We start from the raw sequence: 16,632 nt of genomic DNA, 5'->3' as shown, positions 1-16,632 counted from the left end.
CCATCTTCCCCACTGCTGGTATCATTCCCTCGCTCCTTGTATAGTTCTCTATAGTAGTCTTCTGCTATTTGAATTATGCCTTCTCTGCTGTTTATAAGTACACCATCGCTATTCTTCAGTTTCAGTATCATTTGTCTTTCTGTATTACTGCTCATGGCTGCTGATTTAAATCCTTTGTTCTCCCTTAATGCTTGTTCTACTTTTCTTGTGTTAAATCTTCTTATGTCCTCTCTGAGTCTCTTTCTAATGGCTTTGCATAACTCAGTATACTCAATTTTCTCCCTGTCAGTGTTTTTCTTGCTCTTCATTTGTCGTCTTCAGTTCATCATGACAAGTGTTTCTTGACTAATTTTTTCTTCTTTGGATTTCTGTTTCCCTATAGGTTTCTTGGGCTTTATCACTTTCAGAAAGTTGTAATATTCCTCGTCGATATCTTGGTCCTGAGCAGTCTGCAGAAGCTCAAACTTGTTCTTAAGTTCCAGTACCTACTGCTTTTTCTCCTCCTCTGTTATTTCAAAGACCTTTGTATTATTTACTCGAGTCAGTTTTTTCCTTTCCTTTCCTAAATCTATATCAAGTGTACATCTTACCATTCTGTGATCACTTCCAACATTTACCTTATTCAGGACGGTAACATCATTCACAATATATCTTCTGTTAGTGAGGATGAAGTCGATTTCATTAGTTGTTAATCCATTTGGACTCTTCCATGTCCACTTTCTGTTCACCCTTTTCTTGAAAAAAGTGTTCATTACTGACAGTCCTTGAGATTCTGCAAATTCCACAAGTCTTTCGCCTCTTTTATTTCTTTCACCAATTCCAAAATTTCCTATAGTTCCTCTTTCTGCGCTGTTTTGCCTTTTTTCAACCGTAGCATTGAAGTCTCCCATAATAATAGTGTAGTGGGCTTTCTGCTCATCTAGAAGACTCTCAATTTCGGTGTACATTTCTTCAACCTCTTCATCATCATGGCTCGATTTTGGTGCATAAATCATTATAATCTTTAGCTTGTACCTCTTAGAAATGTTGAGTATTAGTCTTGACACCCTTGGTGATGTACTTTTGAATTCCAAAATGTTGTTTTTAAAATCTTTATGGATCAGAAACCCAACTCCACCTTCACTCCTTTCACTGTTTCCATTGGTGTACAGCAGATTTCCACTTGATAAACTTATAAGTGGTTCATTTCTTCTTCTTGTTTCAGCCAAACCGATGATATTCCAATTCACGTTTTCTAATTCCTTTTCCAGCTCTAATATCCTCTCTTCACCGATGAGTGATCGTACGTTATAACAGGCCAATTTCAATTTCCGTGCATGGCAGCCTGGTCGTACCCAGAGATTCATAGCACCCTCTGCTTCCACTCTGATCCTCTCGCTGTCGTAAGAGGGAGAGTGAAAGCTGCTGGGGACTGAGGGCCATTTGTATTGTTGTGCTCTCATTGCTGGAGGGTTTGGTCTTTTCCTCTTCACGCTGACCAGGCGTCTTGAAGAGAACCACTCTACACGTTCGTTGCCACCTAAGTGACGTAAAAGGGCTTACCATCGAAAAGGTGTGCATGAGTGGATTTTAGGGAGGCAGGCCAACCGGACTTCTCCTAAATCTTCTGTAATAGAGAGATATTGGATCCATCAGTGTTTTAGGCTGAGTGTCTGATAACACACAGGATACCTGTTCCCCTCTAAGCCCATTACTAATACTAATACTAGTACTAATATACTGCGGACACGCTGTGATCTCTCTTAAAATTTAAGACTTTCACAAGCAGGAAAAGGAAATCATTGTTTATCAATATAGAAGAGCGCATTTACAATAATGGGTCCAGTTCTGTAGGGACACACTTGAAGAAAGAAAAAAACATGGAATTTCTAGAAAGAGTTCAAAGAAGGCAATTCAGATTTGCGACGAATGCTAATCGATACCCATTAGCAAAACAGCTAAGAAGATTCGGACAGTAGAACTTGCCGCCGTGGGGGAACCTCATTGGTATGTAAGGTTCATTTTATTATTTCTTGACTGGAATAATAAATTGAACGAGAGTGGTATATTTTTACTGGCTGAAGAATGAAGAACAAGGAGACAAAAAATACAGGATTTCGGAAAGTTACAGAAAGCTGAATCTCATTACGTTTCGGAAAGCATATTATTGTAGAGGGTTGAAATAATTGTCCTACCACAGTGGTCGAACAAAGCGGAATTGTATAGTACTTTTCGATGACGGGGAAAGTATAGCGATAAAGATTGTTATTATCTCTAATAACTATATTAGATATAATGATAAAGAATTTTTTCCTTTCTTTTGGCCCATGCAGAAAAGTCTTCTTCTTCTTGTACCATTTAGCCATTGTAATACTTATACTTTATTTGCCTGAGCGTTTCACTCTCCCTGTTTATTGTTTTTAATGTAAATTAAATAATATATATATATTACTTAATTTACTTCCCTCCACCCACCGGAAAATTGTGTTTTTCTTCCAGTAAAACAGACAAATCGACCAGAGAATACTCGCAATTCACGAACGTAATATACAATGGGCTGATGAATGTATACTTCTGGTGGCCACAGCGAGACATTTTTTATATATACACTCGGGGATCAATGAATTATGACCACATACCTAATACCACGTTGGGCCACCGTTCGTACAGTTAATAGCTGCTATTCGCTAGACATTCTCCATATGCCTCAGTTCTCGTTTCAAAAGTGTTCAATTCGATTGAGATCAGGTGATTTGAGAATTTGAAGGCAAGTCAAGACAGATGATATCTAACTGTGTTCCTCGAACCGGTCGTGTACAGTGCGGATCAGATTAAACGGTGCATTGTCGTCTTGGAATATTATGCTTCTGTCCTGGAAAAACTGCAACATTGCAGGGTATACATGGTCTCCTACGATCTTCCAGCAGACCCCACCAGTGAAAACTTGGTCTATACGTACCACCGATCCTAGTTCTTGCCAGTGAAACATGTCCCATTTAAGCAATCACTGCCACCTGTCTAGTTGGTGGACATCATATACATGGTTAAATGTTGCTTGCGCCATATACGACGTCATCGGTGCTCGTGTTGTGCCAAGTATTTGGACTCATCCGTTCAGCACACTCATTTCTAGTCCTCCTCCAGCGTCCAACCAGCATGTTGTTGGCACCAGAATATTTGCAGTCAGTCTACGCGGTAGCACAGTGGTATCGTCACCGTCGTCCTCACACTGGGTGGAAAAGGCCCGGGTTCGAATCCCGTCGATGACCCGAGGAATGTTTTTCATTGCGTGGCGAGTTAGTCGGTCTCATGCGTAGATAGGAAGATTTTCCCCTGAAACACTGGGGTTTTTTATCCAACAAAAGAGGCAGGTCGACCAAAGTACACACGCCATTTGTAGATGAAATATACATGTGTAGTTGAAAGTTACTTTCCAGCTTACCCTAATGTAATAGTTTAGTTTAGTTTAGTATTTGCAGTCTACGAATTCTCTGGTACCCCATACGATGATCAGCAATAAGGAGAGGATCTTTTGGGTTGTCTGCTGTGAAACCTCATACATCTGAGCATCGGATAACCGTCATTTGGAATATGGTAAAGCGATGTCAACTTGCACAGTGACCTGCCGTTGAGCCCATACAATGCGCTGCACCCTTTCTCCACCACGAATATCCACCTTACGTAATCTATTGCCGGCGATAGGTGGTCTGACTAGTTCGACAGCATTCTTTGTACACCTTACAGCGGGCCGTGCGCAACTAACAAGACGTACCGTTTCTGATGCTCCTAGAATAACGCCCTTTTGACACTCCGTGATATCATTACTACATCCCTTAACTGCTACTTTATCACTTTCACGACCAGATGCAAATTATCACTGCTCTAGCGTACGAAGTTGTTCGGCTTTTCATACTGTGAGCAATGCAGTATTGTCTATTAGAGATCGGGGTGGTTACAATTTAGTGATCACTGAGTATACAGTGCCGGACCAAGGTATATTCACGCCCCAGGCAGAAAAAGAATATATATATATATATATATATATATGATTTGTAAAATTTGGGCGCCCCCTAAAGAATGACGTCCCGGGAAAGAGCTCCTGCTAGCCTGTGCCATAATCCAGCACTATGAGTATATATACGCAAGGTGGAAAAGACTCGAGCTAGCATTAACATTAGCAAGTGCACATGATTCAAGAAATCAAGCTTATATATAGCATCAGCCAAAAAAAAAAAAAAACATACACACACCCTTCTCATTTCGCACATCCACTCGCTCCAAATGTTTGTCTAGTTCTGCTTTGAATCTGTTTAATCTATCAACTTCTACAATGAAAGATGGAGGTTTGTTCCAGCAATCAACCACCCACTGGCTAAAGGCAAACTTCCGCACATCTATCCTGCAACTATCTTCCCTCAATTTGAATTTATGCCCTCTCAGGCGAATATTCTGAGCAAGAGGAAGAATCCCAACAGCGCCATCAGCATTGACCATGATCAAACCATTCAAGGATTTATATACCTCTATCAGATCACCTCGCCGGTGCCTAGTCTCCAGACACTGTAATTTGCAAAACTTAAGCCTTCCTTCGAAACAGCAACCCTTTGTTTCATTCACTAATCCTGTTGCCCTTCTCTGTACTCGTTCGAACAGCTCTACCTTTTTCTTAAATGAGGCCTCTAGACCTGTATACAGTACTCTAGGTGTGGTCTGACCATTGCCTTATACAATGGAATAATCACCTCCTTATCCCTGCTAGAAAAATTCCTATATATCATCGACAATACACCATGAGCTACTCTTGCAGCCCATCAACACTGCTCAGAAAACTTCATATGTGGTTTTCTTTTTCGAAAATCTAATCTCTGAGTTCACACTACTTACTCCAAAATTCATCGTGCCGCCAATTACTGTTGCCGTTCAATTTGGTGCCAGCTATGGCCAACGAAACTACTGACATGGAATGGAGAAGTGGTTAGAGGGATCCAATCATAAAATTTATGAGTTTTATTTAATGATGGCGTGAAGGATGAACAGGGCAGATATATTCAGAATATATATGCATTATATTTTAAAATATAATGCATATATATATTGCAAAACTTTTGCACGCTTCTCTTTTCGAAAAAAAAAAAAAAATAATAAATAAATAAAATAATGTAAATAAATCAGAGGGCGCTCTACACGGCTTATTGAAACCAGCTGTTGAACTTAACTGGTTATTATGAATTTGTTTTTTGTTAGCTGAGTGTTTGAATTAAGTTAATCCATTTTATTTATCGGGGAACTCTACTGCTGTACATTAGCTGGCGAGTGATCTAAAGGGATAGAAGTAGTCGTAATGAATCCAGCAGCTACTGGACAAGTTTCACCTAATCGGCCACCGGATGAATCACCATGGTGGATGAAGCAAGTGGTTCGCTTGGTTGCTACTGTCAGTTCATTAGGTATGCGTTTTGTCTTTCACTCTGCCTTTTACTTGCGGGACACTGCCCTATAATTGTTTGTCGTCATTTAGCGAAGTAGTGCCTGTGTCACGATTTTGCGTTAGATTTTATTTTTAACTTATTTTCAGTTTTTACTTTTTTTTTTGATTTTCAATTTTTACTGATAATGAAAAAAAAAAATAATGGTAAGCGTGAGCTGTTTTATAGATATTTAAATAAAGATGCAGCACAAAACCCTATTAGAAACAATCGAATTCAGATGAATCAAGACAGATATTTCGGCGAGGGCGATACGAGGATATGTATGTTATTAACAGTAATTTTAAAATTCATCTGGAATGTGGCATGAATTTATCTCGAATTTTTAACCAGCCTTTATCTAATACACACACACATAGAATAGTTACAGCTTAGTATATTATTATTATTAGCTATGTGGTGCAAGGAATTCGAGGTTTTGCTTTCTTGCATCAAATGCCACTACTACTACTACTACTACAAGCCAAAAAAAAATTGAGTACCCTGAGAGAGAAGTAGGAAGGAATTGCCATAAAAGAGAAGAATGATGATATCCAGCTCAGGACCCTGGGTGCAAGGCCGTGCGGTAGATTTTCTCAGTATGATGCAAGTCTTTGAAATGCCGCCCCTTAATGGTTCAAGTTGTATTTTGATTTCGCTGCTTATGCTGCCCCCTTACGGTGCTGCCTGATGCGGCCGCCTCTCTGTATCATAGCACGGCACGGCCCTGCCTGGGTGTGCCAAACCCATACTCACCAGATGTGAGTCCCTGGGGTTAAATATGCCAATTTGCTCAGGCACTGGGAGGAAGACACTCCTCTGGAAATTAAGGTCTCAGGCCCAGGTCAAAAAATTCATATTTGTTAGGAACTAGGAGAACATTATAAGTGAAATCAGAATGATTAGGCTTATATTTCGACAAGAAATAAACATTGAAACTGTGAAGTAGGTTTAAAATCTTGAATATATTTAACTGAACAAAACAGCATGCATCAAAACCTAGTTAAATTAAGATTCTTAAAGGGATTAAACTGAAATCCAGGCACCCAGAAATCCATTCTACATTCAAAACCTTCTTCATGGAAAGGTATCAGAGCTGTTTATCAAGCTCAGATATGTTCTCTGAAGGAGCTCTAGTTACAACAAATAAACCTCTGAAATACTCAAACAGGAAGAGCCAAAGATAGTAAATACTAACAGAAAATTTCCTAGTAGTAGTAATAGTGGCATGTGATGCAAGAAAGCAAGCGTATGAGCTTATTCAGCATCAGCCAAAAGAAAAAAAAAATTTACACAACAATTCCCTCTAAATGTTTGTCCAGTTCCTCCTTAAATTTATTCAACCCATCAACCTTCACAACAACAGATGGAAGTTTGTTCCAGCAATTAACCTTCCACTGGCTAAAGGCAAATTTCCGCACATCTATTCTACATCTGTCTTTTCTTAATTTGAATTTATGCCCCCTTAGGTTCGTAATCTGAACAAGTAGAAGGATCCCATCAGAATTCAGCGTGCTCAACCCATTCAAGACCTTATACAACTCAATCAGATCACGTCGCAGGTGCCTAGTCTCCAGCCACTGCAATTTGCAGAATTTTAAGCCTCTCTTGGTAAGAGTATCCCTTCATTCCCCTCACCAATCTTAGTATTAGTATTAGTAACGGCCGCATGGTGCAAGAAAGCCTATGGCTTATGCTGCACCAGCCAAAAAAAAAAAAAAAAAAAAAAAAAAATCCGAACAAAACAATGATAAAAACAAAAAAAAAAAAAATAATAATAATAAATAAATAACTAAATAATAATAATTAATAAATAAAAAAAAATAAAATAAAAAGGAAATTAAACCTATCATCCTATGTGCTTCCCTTACCCAAAAGTACTATCCAGATGACCTTTGAATTTCCCCAAACTGTCGGCCTCTACCACCCATGAAGGCAACTTATTCCAGTAATTTATAACTCGCTGGCTAAAATAGAACTTCCTGCAATCCAATCTAAACATTTCCCCCCGTAACTTGAATTTATGTCCCCTAGTTCTAGCATCATTTATAATCTTGAAAATTTTGTCCTCATTCATTTTACTGATGCCTCTCAGAGCCTTAAACACCTCAATCAAATCTCCTCTAAGGTGTCTAGTTTCCAAACTCTGCAACCCACATATTCGAAGTCTTTCTTCATAAGGACGCCCTTTTGCCGATCTCACCAGGCGAGTTACCCTTCTTTGCACCCTTTCAAGAAGCTCGATGTCTTTCTTCAGGTGCGGTCTCCATACTTGAACACAGTATTCCAAGTGTGGTCTAACATAAGCCTTATATAATGGGATTATCACGTCCCTATCTCTACTTGCAAAAGTTCGATAGATCATCGATAGGACACCATGGGCCTTCCTTGCAACCTGTTTACAATGCTCAGAGAATTTCATGTCTGACCGTATCGTAACACCCAAGTCCCTTTCCTCCAGTACTGGCTTTAGTTGAACTCCACCAAGTGAATAAGTTTTTTTGGGATTACTGTTTCCCAGGTGTAATACCTTACACTTTGTTGGATTAAAGCACAGCTGCCATTTTTCTGACCATTCCTGAAGTCTATCTAGGTCTCTCTGAAGAAGCTCAGCTTGACAGTGATCATTAACTACTCTCCCAATTTTAACATCATCTGCAAATTTAGACATCACGCCCTCTATCCCTTCATCAATGTCGTTTATGAAAATTAAAAACAACAGTGGTCCTAATACTGATCCTTGGGGAACCCCACTTCTTACATCAACCCAATCTGAGGAATAGCCATTTATCACAACCCTCTGCCTCCTGCCCTGAAGCCATCCTTCTATCCATCTAAGGATTTTCCCAGTGATTCCAACCTGTTCCAGCTTATAAAGCAACCGCTCATGTGGGACTGAGTCAAAAGCTTTGCTGAAATCTAAATAAACAATGTCGAAATTATTCCCTAAATCCAGCTCGTGAGTGACCCTTTCGAAATAGCGAACCAGATTTGTTAAACATGATTTTCCCTTTACGAAACCATGCTGAGTATCCTTGAGAATTTCAATTCGATCCAAATGATCCTGAATTCCACCCTTGATCATTGCCTCCATGATTTTCCCTACTACTGAAGTCAGACTGACAGGTCGATAATTTCCAACTTCACTTTTAGAGCCACCCTTATGTATGGGAGATACATTTGCACTTTTCCAATCCAAGGGAATCTCCCCAGAGTCTAATGATGCTCGCATAATTAGCCTCAATGGTTCAATGCACTCGCTTGCTGCCTCTCTTAAGATTATAGGATATATTCCATCAACTCCAGGAGCCTTACTGGTCTGTAGGCTCGAAAGTTTTTTCATTAAATAATCTTGCGAAATTTCAATATCACTAATTACATATTTTTTAACTTCGCTCCCACACTTTCCCTTTGCCACAAAAGGCTTTTCATTTGTAAATATCGATGCAAAATAACTGTTGAGTTCATCTGCAACGGCAGCTGGTGTATTTATTACTATCCCCTTTCCCTTACATAAAGGTCCGATCTGGTTTGTCCTGCTCTTCTTGGCATTTATATATGTGAAGAATTCTTTATCCCCCCTCTTTGCTCTGTTTGCTAGTGATTTCTCATAAACTGCCTTTGCCTGTCGAACCTTTTCTGTGGCTCTATTACACATCACCTTGTAGCTGTTATAGGCTTCAGTACTTTTTATTGTTCTGTAACCTTTCCATGCCACCTTTTTCTGCTCAAGTAATGCGGCAACTTCACTAGTCATCCAACTTGGAACCCTCCTCGTGGAGTATTTTTTTTAATGGTGTATACGCATTCAAGGTATCTGTGATTAATGTTTTAAAAGCGTACCACAGTTCAATTGTATTCATTCTCTGCGCGATATCTACCCAGTTAATAGAGGCCATGTAGTACCTTAAGGCATCGTAATTTCCTTTTCTGAAATTAAAACCCATTCCTTTGCCTTTTACTTCTGCTACCTCTCTCGTCATCATCCACCGTAGAACTCCGTGATCACTTCCTGCTACTGTTTCCTCTACTGTCAGCCCTGTTATGTCATCTGATTCATGTGTGATGATGAGGTCTAGGATATTCTTTTCTCTAGTATTTTCCCTGACATGTTGATACAAATAACAGTCATCTAGTTGATTTAAAAATTTTGTTCCCCATGTCGAGTTTCCTTCCCATTTACTCCAATCAATTAGAGGCAGATTGAAATCACCCATAATAAGGCATTGACGCTTACTTGCCCATTCCATTTGCATGTAGAGGCTTTTGTCATAATCTTCACAATCACCTGGTCTGTAGATTACTCCTACTCGCATTATACCTTTGTTTCCAACTATCTCACACCATACAGACTCTATACTAGCATGTGAGACGTCTGAATCCGGGAAAGCTATCGTCGCACTCAGGCTGCTTCTGATAAGAAGCATTACCCCACCACCCCTTCTATCTAACCTATCCTTCCTAAATACATTATACAAGCCGTACTGAAACTCATCATCCCCAATTTCCGGGTGGCACCACGTCTCTGTAAGCCCTATTATGTCCGCGTTACTTGTTTTAACCAGCAGTTCGAATTCGCTCATTTTATTGACGACACTTCTAACGTTACTGTATAAACAATTAAGATTTACTGTTCTTGTATATTTAACAACCCTAACACAACCCTTGAAGTTTTTTAGGCTCGCTACCCGCCCACGTGAAACGTTTGTGCCCCCAGAACATCTAGATAATACGTCCAGTTGGGGTAACAGATAAGAACTCTTGAGGTATGCGCAAGAGTTACTTTGACCAATATTATCAGATAAACGCGTGTCAGTATTACCCACATCCCCCCTAACTAGCAGTTTCCCTGAACCTTTAAGGTATCCTCAATAATACTGGCAAAAACTTTTGCACCACCTTTGTTTAAGTGTATCCCGTCTCTACAAAACAAATTCCTTCTACCTACAAGTGTGGGCCATGCTGATAGAAATTTACCCCCTAAAGCCTTGCAGATTCCTTCAAGTCTTGAGTTAATCCACAAGGCTCTTAACATATAATCCCTCCTATCGTGTCTGGGCAGAATTGCAGACACATAGACATTATGGCCTAGCTCGCGACATTTCCTCAGCATGGTCCTGTATTTTTCCAACAAATCGTCAGATCGTGTACGTTTAATATCGTTTGTCCCCACATGAATAATAATATTTTCTTTACCCCCTTTAAAATCTGACAGTCTGTTGGTGACATCATCAATAGTTGCTCCCGGCAGACATACCCTGGTTCTCCTCCACCTATCTTTATTACAAAAAATATTCCCCGTTTCCCTGACAATGGAGTCTCCTAATAATACAATGTCCTTTTTAACCAGAGTAGTTTGCACTTGGTTTTTCTGTTTTGAGGCTCGAATCGGGTGTGCATCACTTGGTAGATTGCTGGAGTTTTGAGTCCCTGACGAGCTCCCAGATGCATTATTTTCGAGGGCAAGCACTTGTTTTTTCAGGGACTCAAATTGTTCCCTCAGTGCACCAAATTGTAATTTAAGATCGGTGCACTCCTTACATCGATCACAAAGAAAAGAATCCCCAGGTGAGGTAGGATTAGTCACCAGGTCGACCTTGGAAAACATTCCACAGGTTCCACAACGGATTAAATCATGACTCACCCGTAAATCGCCATCTGCTATTTCCGTGTGAGTCACGATACCCTGTGACGTGTTTAAGGCAGATCTCGTAACTACCATTATAAAATTAAATAAATATCAATGAAAGTAACTTTAAAAAATTATATCTATAATATTATTAAAATCAAACAGTTACAGGAAAACCTATAACAAAATAATCCAACAATATCTAAATAAATCAAATATTTAAAAGCACTATCCAAAAGTAAACCACTTAACTGAGGAGCCCTGTCTATGCGCGTCCGCTCACCTCGAATGCCAACCTCGAATCGTGTTGCACTTCTCTGTACACGCTCAAGCAAATCTACATCCTTCCTAAAATGAGGCCTCCAGACCTGTACACAGTACTCAAGGCAGGGCCTGACCATTGCCTTATATGCAAAGAGAATAATCACCTCCTTTTCCCTGCTAGCAAAATTCCTGTATATCATTGACGAAACCCCATGATTTGCCCTGGCAGCCTGTCTGCATTGCTCAGAAAACTTCATATCTGACTGCACAATTACTCCAAGGTCTTTTTCATTTTCTACCACCTTAAGTGTAGTACCACGTAGTTGGTATGTTCCTCTGGGGTTACTTCTATCCATATGCAGTACTTTGCTTTTGTCAACGTTAAACTTCAGTTGCCACTTCTTAACCCATCAGCCCAAATTATCTAGATCCTGTTACAGTGGCACCTGCTATTACTGTCATTAACAATCCTGCCAACCTTTGTATCATCTGCAAACTTCGACACTAAGCCTGATATACCTTCATCAATATCATTGATAAATACACGAAACAACAGTGGACCCAACACCGAACCCTGTGGGACTCCACTAATAACATTAGTCCATGAAGAGCAGCACCCATAGATTACCACCCTCTGTCTTCTCCCACCCAACCATCCATTGTAGCAACTTACCATGAATACCATTCTGCTCAAATTTGTACAGTAGTCTTCCATGCACAACAGTGTCAAAAGCTTTCCTGAAATCCAAGTATATGATATCAAAATTAATTTTGCATTCAGTTCCTTTGAAACCACATCATAATATCCTATCAAATTTGTCAGACAAGACTTTCCCTTAACAAACCCATGCTGTGTCTGAATTATTGCTGCAGTCTTGTCTAGATGATCGTGCAATGCATCTTTAATCAGTGACTCCATTATTTTACCCGGAACAGAAGTTAAACTAACTGGTCTGTAATTACTCGTGTCACCCTTCTTAAAGGGATGAAATTTTGTTTTGCCCACACTTTACACAGTTTCTCCCCCTCCTTTCCACCAGAATTGTGTTGTTGTATTAGGCATACGTGTTCCCCCCACTCCTTTAATAAATATATTGTGTGGAATGCATTATGTCAATTCATGGGAGGAATTGACATTAGTGCACTATTTAGTGTATTGAACATGTTTGTAGGAAACAGTTTTAAGAATTTCTAATTTTGGGACCCAATAAACCATTTAAAATTGCAAAACAAACATTGAGTAAAGTCTAATTTTAGGAATTTTTATTAACTTAAGTTGAAAGGTTTCAGTATATTGTATATTGGTTTTTTTTTTTTTTTTTTTGGTAGCATAACAGAATATACTAATTAGTACAAAAGACAAATTTATACAAGAAAGCTGGAGTCATTTAGCCTTAAAAAACTGCTATTTTATTCTGTTATCTACCCAGTACTTCCTTAACTCAGCTGTGGCTGCACCAAGAAAGTCTCGTGAGCATCTTCTTGTGTCATCTGTGAAAGAAAAGAGGTACTTCAGTATTAACATTAGCAAAGGCTGCAAAAAAGCAAGCTTATATAGCATCAGCCAAAAAAAAAAAAAAAAACCCTTATATCACCCATCCGCTCGCTCCAAATATTTGTCAAGTTCTGCCTTGAATCTATTTAAGCTATCAACTTCTACAATGACAGATGGCAGTTTGTTCCAGCAATCAACCACCTGCTGGCTAATGGCAAACTTCTGCACATCCATCCTACAACTGTCTTTCCTCAATTTCAATTTATGCCCACTTAGGTTCGTAATCTGAGCAAGTGGAAGAATCCCATCAGCATTGAGCATGCTCAAACCATTCAGGGCTTTATACACCTTGCAGGTGCCTAGTCTCCAGACTCTGTAATTTGCAAAACCTAAGCCTTTCTTCGTAAGAGCAACCCTTTCTTCCATTCACCAATCTTGTTGCCCTTCTCTGTACTCTTTCCAACAACTCTACATCCTTCTTAAAATGAGGTCTCCAGACCTGTATACAGTACTCAAGGTGTGGCCTGACCATTGCCTTATACTAGGGGATAATCATCTCCTTATCCCTGCTAGAAAAATTCCTGTATATCATTGACAAGACACCATGAGCTACTCTTCTAGACCGTCTGCGCTGCTCAGAAAACTTCATATCTGCCTGCACAATTACCCCCAGGTCCTTTTCATTCTCTACCACTGTCAGTGTGTTACCACAGAGTTGATATGTTACTCTGGGATTACTGCTTCCCATATGTAGTACTTTACATTTGTCAATGTTAAACTTCATTTGCCACTTCTCAGCCCATCTGCTCAACTTTTCTAGATCCTGTTGCAGCAGCATACTGTCATTAGTGCCATTAACAACCCTGCTGACCTTCGTATCGTCTACAAACTTGGACATTAAGCCTGATATATACCATCATAAATATCATTTATAAATACAGAAAACAACAATGGACCCAACACTGAACCCTAAGGGACTCCACTAATAACATTAGTCCACAAAGAGAAGTGTCCATTGATTACCACTCTGTCTTCTCCCACTCAACCATCCCTTTATCCATAGCAGCAATTTGCCCCCAATGCCACACTGCTCCAATTTGTGCAGCAGTCTTCCATGTGCAATACAATCAAAGGCTTTTCTAAGATCCAAATATATGATATTAAAGTTATTCTTTGCATTCAGTTCCTTTGTGACTACATCATAGTATCCAATCAAATTATGCAGACAAGACTTCCCCTTAACAAACCCATGCTGTGTTCAAGCTATAACTGAAGTCTTGTCTAAATGATCCTGCAATGCTTCTTTAACCAGTGCCTCCACTAATTTCCCTGGAACAGAAGTTAAACTAACATGTCTGTAATTACCTCTCTCCCTTTGATCCTCCTCTGTGGATTGGGGGCACATTTGCACATCTCCAGTCCATGGGTACCTCCCCTGAGTCCAGGGAGGCTCTCATAATTATGGTTAAGGGTTTCCTTACTTCCTTTGCTGCCTCCTTTAATATAACTGGATAGATTCCACCCATCCCAGGTGCCTTTTGTTGTGTTTATCTTCAACAATTTCTCCTCCACTTTACTCTCAGCTATTACAAGATTATCTAGCCTACTGCCAGAGTTGAATACACCTCTGGCATTCCCCTCCCTGAATAACTCCTCATGTGTGAATGTCGATGCAAAATATTCATTTAGTTTTTTAGCTGCCTGAGCAGGATCATCAACAGTTGAACCGTCGATATCAAGTGGACCAATCTGATTCATCCCCTTCCTTCTAGAGATGACATAAGTAAAGAACTCTCTGCTGTTTTTCCTTGCATCCTTTGCCAACGATTTCTCGTAATCTGCCTTCGTCTGCCTAACTTCCTGTGTAACTTGGTTACAGACCAGCTTATATCTATCATAGGCTTCTGTGTCGCATGCTAATTTATATGTATCCCATGCATTTTTCTTCTCTGCCACATGTCTAATTAGTTCATCTGACATCCATTTAGGCCTAAATCTTGCACAATATTTCTTAGTTGGTATGTAAAGCCTAGTAGCTTCCAAGATTAAATCTTTGAATGCTTCCCATTTTGAATTTGCTGTTGGTAACATCATCTGTTGATCCCACCGTATAGAAATGAAACACTGTTTCAGACCACCGTAGTCACTTTTACGAAAGCAAAAACCCTTCCCTTTACCCTTGATGGTAGTTACCTCTTTGAGTAAATCCCACTTCAGCACACTGTGATCACTGCCACCTAGTGATTCCTTTATCTGGAGATTCTTGATGCATGAAGAATCACTACTGATAATCAGATCAAGAGTATTACTCACTCTAGTTGCCTCCCGAACATGCTGCTGTTGAAAACAATCATCCAGTAAATCCACAAAAGCCTTGCTAGTGTGTGTGACCAAACTACAAATTTCAGTCAATATCCGGGAAATTAAAATACCCCCCATTATAAGATACTCAAATTTACTGGCCCACTCTTTCTCTGCACAATTTCTCATTATACTCATCAGATTCGTTAGGCCTATAACATGCACCTACTCTCATTTTTCCTTTCCCAGTGCTTATGTCACACCAAACAGACTGAACATTGCGTTGTCCACCAACATCAATTGGGTGCACTTCCATAGATTTTGTGTTTCTTAACTAATAGCATAACCCCTCCTCCCTTGTTGTCCTGTCTATCCTTTCTGTACACATTGTATTCCCCAAATTCTGGTTCTGCTCTGCTTATGTCTGTGTGACACCATGTCTCTGATATTTAAACAATATCTGCCTTTGATGTCTTTACTAGCACTTCAAGCTCATCAAATTTATTAACTATACTCCTAGCATTGGTGTACATGCATCTGTTTCTACTCTTAGTTACCCTAACAGAGCCCATGTATTTATTTGTTCCACTATGACTCCCAGCAGTCCTAGTAATTCCCATTGCCTTGCTTTTCAGGCTGCTGCTCAATTGCATTTCAATAGAAGTAGTTCAAGAATCACTTTTACCTCTGCCAGTGGCTACTGTTAATCTATTAGTCCGTGTATCCCCCAAGCTAGCAGTTTTTAATATAGAAAAGGTTGAAATCAAAAGAAGAAAGTGAAGTAAATTAAGTAATGAAGTACCCCCTCTTTTCTTTATATTTAGAAAGAAAATGAGGTACTTTTTCTTATATAATATACATGTACATCCTTAGAAATGGCCAAGAGGACCCTGTGGAGTCTATTCTTAGTAATTGTAGACATGGAAATGAAAAAAAAAATAGAATTTAAAATCAAAACAAGGAGCTGTTGTACCTGTCAGTCATTGTTTTCTGATTTTGGTTTATGAATCTTAAAATTTTGGAATTTAATGAAAATGAATCATGTGGTATACAATTAGGTACAGGAGACAGTATTACATTATAAAGGAACTAATGACAAGGTATTTTACAAATTTATTTCTTTTATAAGTCTTTTGCGATTTTATATATATTTTTTAAAATTATAGCATTTTTGAAATAGTTCACTCTAATGTTATACAGCCAAGCTAAAATAAGAGTAAATTAATATACAAAGGCATTTATTCACAAATTTTTCATTTTTAGGACTTCAAAATTTCATGAAAAAACTCTCAACATATCTTGCTGCTAGCAAAAAATGCACCCACCAAGCATGTACATTTTGAAGAAACTCACTCTGGAAAAGGTTAAACAACTAGTCTCAAAACTTTGCAATCCACAAAACTAAGACTCACTCTGTAGGAATAAAGTAAAATTCTATTAAAATGAGTAACTTTTCAATGAAAATTTCACTGTTACAAAAACATTTCCAGGTCCTGGCC

At 39.2% G+C, this 16,632-nt stretch overlaps 1 protein-coding gene across 1 annotated transcript in view; it reads left to right on the top strand.

The window, feature by feature from the left end:
• The first annotated feature begins 5,165 nt into the window (after positions 1 to 5,165).
• LOC150087603 (calcium channel flower-like) overlaps positions 5,166 to 16,632 on the top strand; it is a 55,818-nt gene continuing 44,351 nt past the window's right edge. The window contains exon 1 of the mRNA XM_090369882.1: positions 5,166 to 5,426. Coding sequence (XP_090226008.1) covers positions 5,321 to 5,426 — 106 coding nt within the window. The 5' untranslated portion in view covers positions 5,166 to 5,320. The remainder of the gene's footprint in view (positions 5,427 to 16,632) is intronic.

Source organism: Mastigoproctus giganteus, chromosome 3 (genome assembly GCF_048544385.1).
Source record: "Mastigoproctus giganteus isolate SK-2022 chromosome 3, ASM4854438v1, whole genome shotgun sequence".
NCBI classification, from domain to species: Eukaryota; Metazoa; Arthropoda; class Arachnida; order Uropygi; family Thelyphonidae; genus Mastigoproctus; species Mastigoproctus giganteus.
The sequence above is the reverse complement of the archived record's forward strand: the minus strand, read 5'-3'. Positions and strand labels throughout refer to the sequence as shown.